Source organism: Anser cygnoides, chromosome 16 (genome assembly GCF_040182565.1).
Source record: "Anser cygnoides isolate HZ-2024a breed goose chromosome 16, Taihu_goose_T2T_genome, whole genome shotgun sequence".
Classification (NCBI taxonomy): domain Eukaryota; kingdom Metazoa; phylum Chordata; class Aves; order Anseriformes; family Anatidae; genus Anser; species Anser cygnoides.
In genome coordinates, this window is record NC_089888.1 from 12,958,784 (window position 1) to 12,971,677 (window position 12,894).

Sequence of the window (12,894 nt, forward strand, 5' to 3'; positions counted from 1 at the left end):
TAAAGGCCGCGTGTCCCCAGCAAGGCCGGCTCCAGGGGAGCTCCCCTGGCACCAGCAGAGCACTGAAGGCCTGCTGCAGCGGGCTGGGGGGGCTGCCCGCGGGTGCACCCCAAGTCAGACACCAACAGCCACTGGCACGGTGAGAGGACAAACCTCTGCTTATTGCCTCGGCTCGCTCAGCGGGCTCGTTTTTCCCCAAACTCACGGCACGTCAGCCCCGAGCGCGCGGCAGCACCCGGCAGAGAGACGGAGGAAAGTGCCTGAACCGACAGCAAGACAAAGCCCGGGGGGATCGGGAATAATCCTGCAGCTGGAAGCTGCGGCAAGACAGAAGCTGGGTGGGATCCCCCTGGGACCCTTAGGGCCTGGCGGTGCCTCTGCTGTGCAGGGTTCGGGGTTTGGGGGGTCCTGGCGGGGTGCTGCCTGCTCCTGCTTCCTTTCTCTGCATCCCGAGGGGCGAGCAGAGTGAGGAGCCCTCAGCTGCTCGGAGCAAAAAATAAAGAAAAAAGGCACAAATCGCCTTACAGCCCCAAATGCACTCAAAGCAGGAGCTGGATTTTTTTTTTTTTCCTCACAAGGAAAAATATAAATATATGCTGAATTAGGTTTAAAACCTAATTGCAAAGGTAAAACCTCCGCAAAGGTAAAGCTTCCAAAAATGCTTTCCATCCTCCTGCGCCCCTTTGGCCCGTGACGAGGCACAGAGAGGGGCAGGACGGCCCGGGGGCACCCCGGCCGGGTCCCGCAGCCTCCCGCAAGGACGGGAGGAGGGACAGAGGGGGAGGTGGGGGGGGAAGGGGGGAAAGGACCCCAAAAGCACCGCGCGGAGAGCAGCGGCAAGCCGCGGCCGTGCGGCAGCCGGCCCCCGGTACCGCATTGCGGGGCTGCCCTCGGGGGATGGGGGGGGGGGGGGGGCACGGCTCGGCTCGGCTCGGCTCGGCTCGGATCTGAAGGGATTAGGTCGGATCTGATCGGATCGGGTCGGATCGGATCGGATCGGATCGGATCGGGTCGTATCGGCACGGCTCAGCACAGCCCGGCACGGCTCAGCTCGGTCCGGCTCGGGCACGGCTCGGCTCGGCTCGGCACGGCCCATGTGCAGCGCGGGGGCAGCTCGGTTCGAGCCAGGGCTGCTCCGAGCCCCGCATTTCGTTTCGCTGCCTTTATCCGTCTGCAAGGGGCTCGGGCGTGTTGGGGTTTGGCTCCCTGCGCCCCCTTCCCCATCCTCTCAGCCCGCCCTCCCCTGCCCCCTGCTCAGCGAAGCAGGCCAGCCTCCTCGGATAGGTTTTCTCTTTATTGTTCGATATATTTACGTACCACATTATAAGTTAAAGATAGACTTTTTTTTTTTTTTCTGATATACATTTTTCATCTTATTTACCACAATTACACCACACATACATTGGAAACAGCTCCACGGATCTGGTAGATTGCACAGAATGAGTTTTGTCTTAGTTTTGTTTCTGTATCCTGAACGACGTCAAATCCAACAATATATATATATTTTTCTTTTCATAATTTAGAAATAACAATTGTTAAAATGAAACAAAACAAAACAAAACAAAATCACCGAGAAATGGACTCCGGGTCTGTGATTTCAACCAGAGGCAAAATGTGATCGATGGGCAGCGCCGTTCCTCGGTGTGAGTCCGGGTGGAAGAATTAAGCAGTCCTGGCATCGCCGCGGCCACGGTGTAAACGCTGCGGTCATCAGCCGGTGCGTGGGCTTGCTGGGCTGGTCACACAATCCGGGGCTCATTTACTTCTCTCTCAACCAGTGTAAAAGAAAGGAAGGTCCCTGTTCCCAGTGCCCGCAGCTTGCTAGCACAAAGCCCCAGTCCCATCGGATCGGCGCCTGTTTCACCTCCTGAAGCACCGAATTGCAGAGCTGTGAGGAGCAGTAAAGCTGCGATCGGTTCCCGACTGGTCCTTCGCGGGGGGCCAAGCTTCAGGCAACTAGTGAGGAGATCGGGATGGGGCACCACGTATTTTCCTTTAAAACATTCTAAATAACAAAAAAATATATTTAACTCTTAGCTTATTTAAAAAGATGGCAGGGCGAACACTGTCTTCTCTTCTTATCTCATTTAATTTGCAGATTTCTATGACATAGAATTTGTTGGATGCACGTAACGAAAATAATGACTCTCTTCATTCAAGGGATGCGGATTTTTTTGGCTATGCGGATGTTCGATGCGATTCTCTTCCTGCAGCCAGCTCTGGCCCTTCCTTAGTCTTCCGCGTTGGTTCTGAAGGCCTCTATGAGGCCTTCCAAAGAGTGGATGAACCCCGAGACGCTGCAGATACCACCTATAACAAAAATGGCGACGTCGAAGAAGACATGGTGCCACAAGAGCTTCCTCCACAAGAGTTTGAGGTGGAAAAGACTGGGGAGCAGGAAGCAGAGCCCTGCGCCTGTGAGGCTCCCGGTAAGACCCATCAGGAGGGCAAAATGCGGGACATAGATGGCCATGAGCAGGGTGAAGACTACCAGGGCACATCTGAGGGTGAGTCCCCAGGACTTGAGCCGCCCGTCGCCCCCGTAGCAGTTGGGGAAGAACGCCCTGTTTCCATCCTGGAAGAGGGATCGCTCCAGGACTTCCACAGCTGCAAAGAACGGCAGGGGGTAGGAGAGCAAAGCTTTGGCCACCAAGAAGATGTTGACTACTGCCCTAATGGTGGATGGCAAGTTGTCTGTGATGACCTCCTTGGTCTCATCAGCCCAGGTCAGATAGGCGACCAAGGCAAAGAGTCCCTTAAGGATGCAAGCTGCTATGTGAGTCCAGTTCATCATGCAGTGGAACTCCTTGGGGTTCTGCATGTTCCCCTCCAAGGAAGGCAGAAAGATCTGAGAGGTGTAGCTGAAGACGATGATGCCAATGGAGATGGGGAATTTCTTCACATCAATGTAAAACTTGACTTTGTCCCACGCCCAGTCGCGTGCCCTGGACAGGCAGTAGGCGATCACCAGGATGTTGATCACAAAGTGGGCCAACGTGCAGAGCAAGCTGAACTTGGAGACTGCCTTGAGGTTCTTCAAGAATGCGCAAGGCAGGAGCACGGCCGTGGCAATGATGGACCACGACTTCTGGGAGACAGGCAGGTTGGGGAAGCTGTTGTACATCAGGTTCCCACTGACCACCACATAGAGGATGCAGGTCATGACCAGCTCAATGATCTGAGCCACGTTCACAATTCTGCCTCCGAGCGTGGGGAAGCGGGGCGCACAGCACGCGTTGGCTATGTCCACGTAGGAGTCTCTCACCCTGACTATCTCCCCATCCTCATTCTCTTCATAAAGACAGGCAATAAGGATTTTCCCAGTGTAGCAGCAAACCACCGCAGCAAAAATTATTAAAAAGAGTCCTAGGTATCCACCATGAAGGATGGCATAGGGCAGGCCCAGAACAAACATCCCCTAGAAAGAGACAAAATGGAAACCATGTTGCTCGTCTCACCGAGGGGACCAGGCGGGCGCCTGCACCCAGGCACCCGCAGGCACGCGCGCGTGCACGCGCACGCTGCCTTGCTCACACACGGTGACACCAACGCAGCCGTCCCACACGCACACCACACAATCACGGCCACGCACGATCACACACAACCCCTTTTTCTCTCCGCCCACGCAATTGCCCACGCAGCCACACGCGTGTCCTCGTGCACACCCACATAATCACACCCCAGGGTGCCCAGAGCAAGCAAGCACGGTTGGGCTTTGCCCAAATCTCCACCCTGTCTGTCCCCAGCCCCTCTCGGTGCACCTAGACCCCTTCACCCACTGGCACTGCCCCAAAGCTGGGGACACACATGGGGGGGGTGGCCTAGCCCCCCCCAGCGCGTCCCCCCCCACCAAAGCCTCCCCATCCCACCCGCTGCAGGGGAGGTGGGCAACACGAGGAGATGCGGATTTGGATTATTTTTTTTTGGTTGATTGATTTTTTTTTTGGTTGGGTAGGTGGGTTTTTCCATTTCTTTTTTTTTTTTTTTCTTTTTTCCCCCAGGGGCATTGCGGTCACCCCGGTGCGGGGATGGGAGCGGGGGACAGCGCGTCCCGGTGCCGGTGGCAGCGGGTGCCCGGGCGTACCTGGATGGCGTTGGTGACATTCCAGCCCGCCTCCCACGCCGTGATCTTGGGCTTGCCCTGCCCGGAGAGCTCGGAGCAGACCCCCGCGTCCTTGGAGGCGGAGGGCGGCAGGGGGCCGGTGCCGTCCCTCTGGTAGTGGATGTCCCCCTCCAGGGGCGGCTCGCCGCCCTCCTCGCCTCCCTCGCCCTTGAGGATGTCCATCTGCAGCCCCTGCCGGTGCTCCATGTCCAGGTCGTCGCAGTGGGCGAAGCCCACCGCCTCCTCGTCGGTGGCCGCCTGGAAGCCCATCCTGGCGAACATGCCGCTCATCTTCGCCTGGGACTTGTTGGACACGGAGGTGGCCACGTTGGAAAGCTTGCTGCGGAGGAGCGTGGCCATGGTGGCCGCTCCGGACCCGGCGGTCGGACGGACCCGACGGGGATGGCGGGCGGCGGGGGGCGGCCGGGAGCCGGGCTCCGGGAAAAGGGCGGCGGGGGCGGTGCGGGGGGGCTCTGCCGAGCCGCTACCTCCGCTCCCGGGCGCGGTGCGAGCGGCTGCGCTGCGGGCGGCCCTGGGGCATGCCCCCGCGGCGGGCAGGTGCGGGAGCGCAGCTCCCCGCCCGCTCCGCGCCCCTCCGCCGGTCCCCGCGGCCGGGCTCTGCTGGGGGGCGGCGGCGGGAGGCTGTGCCCGGAGGGAGGCTGTCCCCGGACGCTGCTGTGCTGTCCCCGGACGGAGGCTGTCCCCGGACGGAGGCTGTCACCAGCGGGCGGCTGTCACCAGACGGGCAGAGCGAGCCCCTGGCAGAGCGCGCCGCGTCTCCATCGCAGTGCGCCCACCTCGCGGGGAGAAGAGAGGGGAGAGGAGTGCTGCAGTTCTGGGGGAGGTACCAGCGGCCCCGGCCAAGCCCAGCCTCCCCCCCGCGGCACGGCGACACCCACGCCCGCCGGGCCCCGCCAGCAGCGCCGCAGCGCGGCCCCCCCCCGGCCCCCAGCCCCCGCCGCCGCGCCCCGGCCCCTTCCCCGCTCCGGTACGGGGGCGGCCGAGGCAAAAGGGCCCCCCCCGAAGGGGCGGACAAAGGGGTTCCCGACCGCTCCTTAACGGAATTTTCCTCCCCAGAAGCCCTCCCTTTTATTTGCCCTACCCAAAATTACGCGCGGCCCCTTTGGAGGCTGGGGGCAGCTTGGGCAGGGGAGCCCCCAGCAGCTGCGGGGCACGGCGTGCCGGGGGGGTGGGGGGGGGGGGGGTGAACCGGCTTGCCATCGGTGTGCCACCGGCGTGCCGATGTGCCAAGGTACCACCGGTGTGCCACCGACGTGCCAAAGTGGCACCGGAGTGGCACCGACGTGTGCCAAAGTGGCACCGGAGTGGCACCGACGCGCCACCGGGGTGCCGAGCCGGGTTCTCCTTGCGCTCCCCTCGGTCTTCAGGCAGAGATTCCCCTTTCCTCTACAAAACACATCTGCAGAGCTCGGTCTTTGCGTTTCGCCTCCGAACGCCCGCGCTGGTTTGGCACGGAGGAGCCTGGCCGCGGTTCTTTGTTCGCGTGTTTCCGAGGTGCGCAGCCGGGAGAGAGGAAGGGGGCCTTTCCCCAAAGGGGGGCAGCGGGCAAGTTTCTTTCTTTTGGAAGGTAAAAAGGAGCTTCCGCTTTATTTGGTTTTATTTTTGAATTACAGAAGAAGGGAAAAGCCAGCGCTGAATTATTTCCTACTATCGGGGCAGGGAGAGGGGAGGGATGCGGATGCAGGTGGGATGCGGCATCGAGCAGAGCTTCCAGAAAACGCCTTGAATACCCCCCTTTTTTTCTTTTCTTCCCCCCCCCTTTTTTTTTATTTATTTTTTTTTTCTGACGGAAGGGGGAAGAAAATTGGGTGCAAAGCGGCTGAAATGCGTCAGAAAGAAACATCCCCAGTGAGGGTTTCTCACGGGGCTCTCTCGGCCGCTGCTTCCCCGCTGACACCGGACCCCAAATAATATAAAAAATATTTTTTAAAATGTTAAAAAATAATAATAAAAGCGAGGGAAAAGAAGACGGCGAGGCACGGCGTCTCCCTGCCTTCGCTGTGCGGGGGAATTATCACATATCAGTGCACAAATAGGTCGAGAAAGCAAAAGAAAAAAGAAAAACCAAAACCCCAAAAACCCAACGGCTGCGACGATGAGCACCTCGGGGGTTAATTCAACGATTTTGTTGTTGTCGTTGCTTCTTCGTTTTGTTTTCCTTGTTTGTTTGTTTTGATTTGATTTTGTTCTTAATTTAGCCTGAGACGAGTTCATTGTAAAAGAGGACGTGAAGGAGACCTATTTCTAGGGGCTGCAGGGGGCATCGGGGAGGGGGAAAAAAAATCGAAACGAAAATTCACCCAAATCGCCGCCTGGTGCGTGAATATTCCCTAAAACCGCCCTGGCGCAACCCCCCCAGCCCTCCCCTCGGCCCTGCCCTGCTGCAGCCGGGGGGGCTCCGCCGCAGCCCCCCGCAGCCCCCCAGCGCCCCCAGGTCCCGGGGAGGGGAAGGGGACCCCGGCACCGCGCCTGGTGGGGGAGAGGGGCTTTGGGAGAGGGGATTGGGGAGGGGGGTTTTAGGAGGGGGGCTTTGGGAGGGGGGTTTTAGGAGGGGGGCTTTGGGATGCTCACTGCGTGGTAAGGATGCGTCGGGCTCCGGAGGCACCTTTTTAGAAAAAAAAACGATTAAAAACGAACAAACCAAAATCAAAACCAAAGAAAGCCCCCAGAGCTGGGGGAGAAGCCCCGCTCCGTCGGGGGGGCTGCCCCGGCCGGGCTCTGCGACCCCCCCCCCCCCCGTCGGATCGTGCCTCCGGGGGAGGATGCTTGGGGCGGGGGTGCCGGGGGGGGGGAAATCTTCACCCGACCCCCCCGGCAAGTCCCTTGCCGAGCCTTGGACACCGAGACAATGCTGCAAGGGGGGGGGGGGGGGCGGAGATGCAGGTGATGCGGGGGGGTGTGAGCGATGCCGAGGGGACAGGAGGCGCAGGGGACCCGAGGGGTGCTGGAGGTGGCCCCGGGGTGCCCCTGGGTTCAGGCTCCCGCATTTCCCCGCCGCGTCTCCCCCCTTGTGGCCCCCCCCCCCAGCCACAATCCCCGGCCCTGCCACCCCTCCTGCCCCGGGCCCGAAGGAGAAGGGGAAGGAGAATTTCTTCGGCAGCGCCTGGAAAGAAAAGCAACCCTGAACTTGGAGCAGCGGCCAGAAACGGGGGCAAACCGCACAGGAGGAAGGGGAAATTAATAATAATAATAGTAATAGTAATAATAATAATAATAACAATAATAATAATAATAATAATAATAATAATAACAATAATAATAATAATAACAATAAAATGAAATAAAAAAAGAAAACAAAAGGGGAAAGAGGCAGAGGAAGAGAAGGAGAAGAGAAGCGCGCAGAGGCGGGGGGGAGGGCTGGGGCATTTACCTCTGCTGCTTGCCCCATCGCTGCCCGCGGCTGGAGGGGATGCGGGATGCGGGATGCGGGATGCGGGATGCGGGATGCGGGATGCGGGATGCGGCCGCGTCACTCCCGGCTCCCCCTAACTCCTAATTACCCCGAGCAGGATAAACCGAGGCAAACCTTATCCAAAGGTTAGCGGGTCTCAGGGGGGCGTTTGAGCTGCGAATCCTTTCAGAGGAAGCGAAAAGGAGAGCGCGCCAACGAGCCGCAGCCCGGAGCTGCCGACGGCTCCCCGCCGCCCGGCGCCGGGGTTTTCGGGCACCGCTTTCCCTGCAGAGACGGGGCTGGGGGTCCTGGCCCTGCTCGGGGGGCTCAGCCCAGCTCCTGGGGGTGCAGCTCCCCGGGACCCTCCCCACGCTCCGGCAGATCCAGCCGGAGGCGCGCCGCCGCCTTATCTCCCCAGAGCAGGCTCGGGGGCTCGCGGCTGGGATTTCTGATTAACCAAGTGAGGGCAAAAGAGCTATTCACGCTCAAAAAATCGTTTGAGGAGGGCAGGAAAGGCCAAGCCGAGCAGGCTGCCTTCCCGCAGCCCGCACCGCCAGCCCCTCTCCGGGCTGCGGGCAGCAGGGCGCAGCGGGGCGCTGCGGGAGCAGGACGGGCAGCCCCCCGAGCAGGGACCCCCACCCCAAAGGAATCGTTCCCGCACTTTCTGGGGGCTGTGTTCTTCCTCAAACATAGTGTCGCAAATCGTGTCTGAAATTTAGATGCATCCATATGAAAAGGGGGATTTAAGGCAATTCCTGCGTGCCCAGCTTCATCCCCCTCTGCAACAAGCGTGGGTGTCCAAATGCCCCCCGGTTCCTGCACAGACTCCATGCTTACACCACAAAATTCCCCCCCCCTAACACCCTGTCCCCCCAAAACCTGCTGCTGGGCATCACAGCAGAGCTGCCAGCCGCAGTGCCGAGAAGGCCGGGGGGGGCAGCTTCTCCCCAAAACCCTGCCAAAATCCTCCCCTGGCCCTGCTGCCGAAGAACCAACCCACCTGGCGCAGACCTGGCGCAGGTCAGCCCGGACACGTGGCTTGGAGAAGCGACCCCGACCCCAGACACGTGCCTGGGCACCTACACAAGTGATGGCAGAGGCCAGAAGAGGCCCACCTCACCTCCAGCCGCCGCTGGAAGCCCCCCCTGCATTTATTGCCCCCCACCCCAGCAGCAGCGGCGAGCTCCATCCCGGCTCCGCCGCCCCGTCCTCCCTCCGGCACCGCGGGGGGAACTCTGACAGGATAATGAAGAGTTGCACGGGGTACTATAAAAAGGCAATTAGACAAACTGCTGGATGGGGACCAGCTCCTGTGACCTAGTTAATAGCTCGGGGAATTTCAGGAGGGTAGGGAAGGAAAATGGAGCCGTGGCAGCGCGCTGCGCAGGGCGAGCGGGGCTGGAGGAGGAAGGGCCGCAGCCGGCAGCCCCGCACCCCTGAGCCCCCCCAGAAAAGCAGCCCCACGAGCATGGAGCTGACAGCCCTGCCCCGGCTCACACCTTTCCCTTCTTGCACATTTTCAGACCTTGCTGTCTGGGTGTTCAGGGTATGAGGTGAAGATGCTGCATGTGGTATAAACGCTCGCTCACGCTGCTGCCTGCTTCGTATCTGGGGTCTTGGGAAGGCTGAATTCATTCACAGGATGGTTTCCAAGTCAGAGACAATTAATTATAGGCAGAATTATAATTGCAATGGAAATGCACGATGGAATAACATCCAAAAGGAAAATCTCCGGGAGAATGCCCATAATGGATGGGTTGGATTTATTTTTTTAATTTTACTGAGCACAAAATGGCTGCCTAAACTGCAGAGACATAAAACAAAGAGCAGGCAAAGGGCTGGGATACCATCACCACAGATTGACACGGCTTGTGGCTTAGCCCAGGAGAAAATCCACCTGAAGAATCCGTAAAAACTAAATAAAGGCTTCCTGATCTGACCTCAGTGTTTGCAAACAGGGATCTGTAAGAGGGAGACGACCTGTGCAGGAATTTCTGTGACTGCCACTTCCCAGAAGAGCCGCGATAAACCCTGATCATCTATAGACTAAACATTTATCATCATCTGACCACAACATGTTCTTAATGATACTTCCAATAAATTGGAATTAAATTTAACTCAGAGTTTGGCTTTATTGTTGTCATAAAAATTAAGTGATAGCCATCGGTTACTTGCGATGCCACATTCCCAGGTCTCTACAGGAGCAGTACTGGTCCCACGAGCTCAGCAGCACTTTCACTGACATAATACACAAAGCTCCATCACTGCCCAATTAAATATGCACGTATGTACACGCGCTTGTGTTTCACAGAGATGATTACAGACTAGGGAAGAGCATACTTCGTGTGTGCCAAGATTTTCATTTCAACTTTTAAATAAATAGCCCTCCTCTCCTGCAGCTGTAGACTCCAAGTGCTGCTTTTCAAAACTGAGTTATCCCGCTCAGCTCTCTTCCTGCAGCACAAAGTTGAGCTTGTCTAGGGATTATTTTGTGTGTGTGATTTCAAACTGAGTCCCAATGGCTGCAGCCTGTTGTCGCAGACCCTGTGGCCACGGCCACACGCGTATCCTTGCCCCCCTGCCTCCTGACCCCAGCCCTGCTGCCCGCAGCAGGCTCAGCTCCTGGCCAGCAGCACCCAGCCCCGGCCTGGATCTGGCCCCGCTGCCCGGTCCTGAGCCTGGGAACTGAGGCTTCAAAGCACGGCAGAAAAACTGCTGTAATGGACAGGGGCTGGTCTGCAGAGGCAATTCCTTCCCGTGCAGTCTGTAGTCAGATGATGGCCCAGTAATGAAGAGGGTTTTTCTGTTCGTTTTTTTTTATCCTATATATTTATCATATAATTTAGAATGATTTTTTCTTCATTTTTTAAGGCCGTGCAGGCTCTGATGAAGGGCCTTGCAGAGCAGAGCGGCAGTGCTGGCAGCTTGCTCGCCTTTGCGGCTCAATTTCAGCGAGGTCCATCCCCATCTGCTCCTTTGCCTTCTCCATTTTGTGCCCGGGTCTGACAGAAGCACAACAACCGCACGGGCAGGCACCCGCATCTCCTGCCAGCACCGTCCCGGCACGTCGGGCTCATGGCTCTGAAGCCAGCTCCGCAGCCCCGCACGACCACGCAGCCCACATGCAGAGGTTGCCGTTTCCAAACCTGCAGCCTCCACGCGCTGGTGTCAGCAAGTATTTCTTGCCAGAAGCCAAAAATAAAAGCCACGTAAGGGAAGCAGTCAAGGTCAGGGCCGCGCAAGGCGTAAGGAAAAGCAAGGAGCGCAGCGAGGTGCGGCACCGCTCCGTCCGAAGGGAAAGGCAGCTCAGCCCCCCATCAGTGCCACCACGTCCTGCTGCTGGAGGGGACGACCCGAAACGTCCGGCTGTGCTGGAGGTCACCAGCCCGCTGTGGGCCTGCTTCCAGCGGGAGAGGTTTGGGTGCTGGTGGGCAAGGGCTGGGGGCTGCACTTGGCTCCTGCAGCGCGGGCAGAGCACCGCTCTTAAAAAATAAAGCAAACATCAGCGTCTCGTTTTGCAGAAAGGTTCCTCACACGTTGTCCTCTTTCATCTCACACGTTTCTGTGTGATCTGGGTGATCTGCAGCACCGGGGAACCCGCAGGGCCCCGGGACAGGCCGTTCAGCAGGATTCCTGCAGCAGAAGCAGCCATTTCGGCCCGGATCACCAGGGCACACACAGGTTTTGCCTGATGGCAGCCTCCGCACCAACAGGGGCTGAATCCCAGGCCTGTGCCTTTATCATGAGGAGCATCCACATTGTGCTTAGCCACTGACTCTGATTCCATTTGAAATGCTCTTTTCTTCCAGCCTGAAAACCATTATTATTATTATATTTTCTTGGGTGTCAGTTTTTGGTTCTGTTTGTTTTCTTTTTTTGGTTTTGGGGTTTTCTTCTCTCTTGCATTGGTTCTGTTTTACCTCTACAAAAGAGCCAGTACAGCAAGGAGCCTGGCGAAGCAGCACGGAGCCCCACCGTGCTCCCCGTGCATTTCTGCTCCTTCTCAGTGAGAGAAACCCCGGGGCTGATCCCAGCCCCCTGCAGCCATTCGGGTCACACTGTAGGTTTCAGTGGGGTTTCACCTTCCCGTGCAGTTGTCCTTCCATCTTATCTCACACCACAAGTTCAAATGAGGGGGAATCCTGCTGTCATCGTTGCTCTTCCCCCACCGCTATCAGCATCGCTTTCTCCCTGGGGGAGCTCTGGGCAGGAGGGGACGCACTGCTCGTGCCCCATGAAAGGGGGGCAGAGACCCCAATGTAACAAAGACCCAGATGTGCAAGTCTGGATCCCAGAGCTGCTTGGAGGTGTCCGTGTGTGCTGCTGTGGCCCAGCCGTGTTATCCCTCCTGCAGGCAGGCACCTCACAGCGCCAGCACCTCTGTGAAAGCTCCTTCCCGGCTCTGGCACCGGGGCTGCTCTGCAATGGGATCCTCCGAGGCTCCAGGCACTGCTCCTGCCCTGCATGGTGATCTGGGGGTCTTCGAATACAGCAGCCAGTCTTTGAGCCGTATTTATGACCTTCCATTCATTTACACCTTGGATTAGACCTCTGCAGATGCGTACCGGAATATTCATTGCCCAGGGGAGCCTTAAGAAGGCACAAAGCCCTTCAACTTTGAAAAGACAGCAGCCCATAAACTCAAAGTATTACTATCAAACAGTTGTTAGAGTAAACCTTTTGGCATCATGACAGTATCTTCCTTTCATAGAAAAGTACTTCTTAAGCAATTTAGTTAATTTGATTTATAAAAAAATAATAGGAATTTGGAGAGTGTAGAACCTCAGGAAAAGAACAGCAGGGAAGGCAGCTCTGTGATTACCTCCCCCTGCACACACACAAATTATGGCTGGGATAAATTAACCTTAAAGTTACTGCCACTTCTCCGTGGAGCACCTGAGAAAGCTGAGTGTGAAGTGCTGCGAGCCCGGGAAAGGAGAGGACGTGCGAACTGAGTGCAACACCGTGGTTTGGGAGCTCCCTCCTGGTGCTGAACTCCCTGACGTTTGGGTTGATTTACTGACTAAATGTGGTTGTGCTGGGTGAAGACCCTGAGGACCCGGTCCCCTCCCACCACCACCTCCCCACCCCAGGAGGTGCTGCTGAGGACATCCCCTGAAGGTGCTCTCTGACAGGCAACTGCAGAGGAGTCCGAAGCTGCCAGCTCTGATAAATGGACGTTGAATTATTCCTGCCCTTCTTTCTCTCCACTTCACTCAGGGCTCTGCTCACTGGGTCCTGGTCACTGTGACCTTGCAAGTCCCCATGGCACAGGCAAGCCACCAGGAGAAGCACCTCCTGAGCCAAACCTAACGTTGGTTCAGATCATCGCCCTGGTTCCTCAGTTCTGTTTGTACCCATCAGTCAAAGCTTTCTGAGG

The 12,894-nt window shown here is 57.7% G+C and overlaps 1 protein-coding gene across 3 annotated transcripts; it reads right to left on the minus strand.

Annotated features, from left to right (window-relative positions):
• Positions 1 to 1,276: 1,276 nt before the first annotated feature.
• SLC32A1 (solute carrier family 32 member 1) lies at positions 1,277 to 7,958 on the minus strand. Of its 3 annotated transcripts, none has more exons than XM_066978036.1 (3): positions 7,494 to 7,958; positions 4,085 to 4,899; positions 1,277 to 3,418 (listed from the first exon to the last, which is right to left on the minus strand). In XM_066978036.1, the coding sequence occupies exons 2-3, from the start codon at positions 4,460 to 4,462 to the stop codon at positions 2,231 to 2,233; spliced, it is 1,566 nt and encodes a 521-aa protein (XP_066834137.1). In that variant the 5' UTR covers positions 4,463 to 4,899; positions 7,494 to 7,958; the 3' UTR covers positions 1,277 to 2,230. The 3 variants fall into 3 exon arrangements, with proteins under 3 accessions (XP_066834137.1, XP_066834138.1, XP_013048379.2); XM_066978037.1 differs by lacking the exon at positions 7,494 to 7,958 and adding an exon at positions 6,695 to 6,713; XM_013192925.3 differs by lacking the exon at positions 7,494 to 7,958 and having other exon boundaries at positions 4,085 to 5,014.
• Positions 7,959 to 12,894: the final 4,936 nt, after the last annotated feature.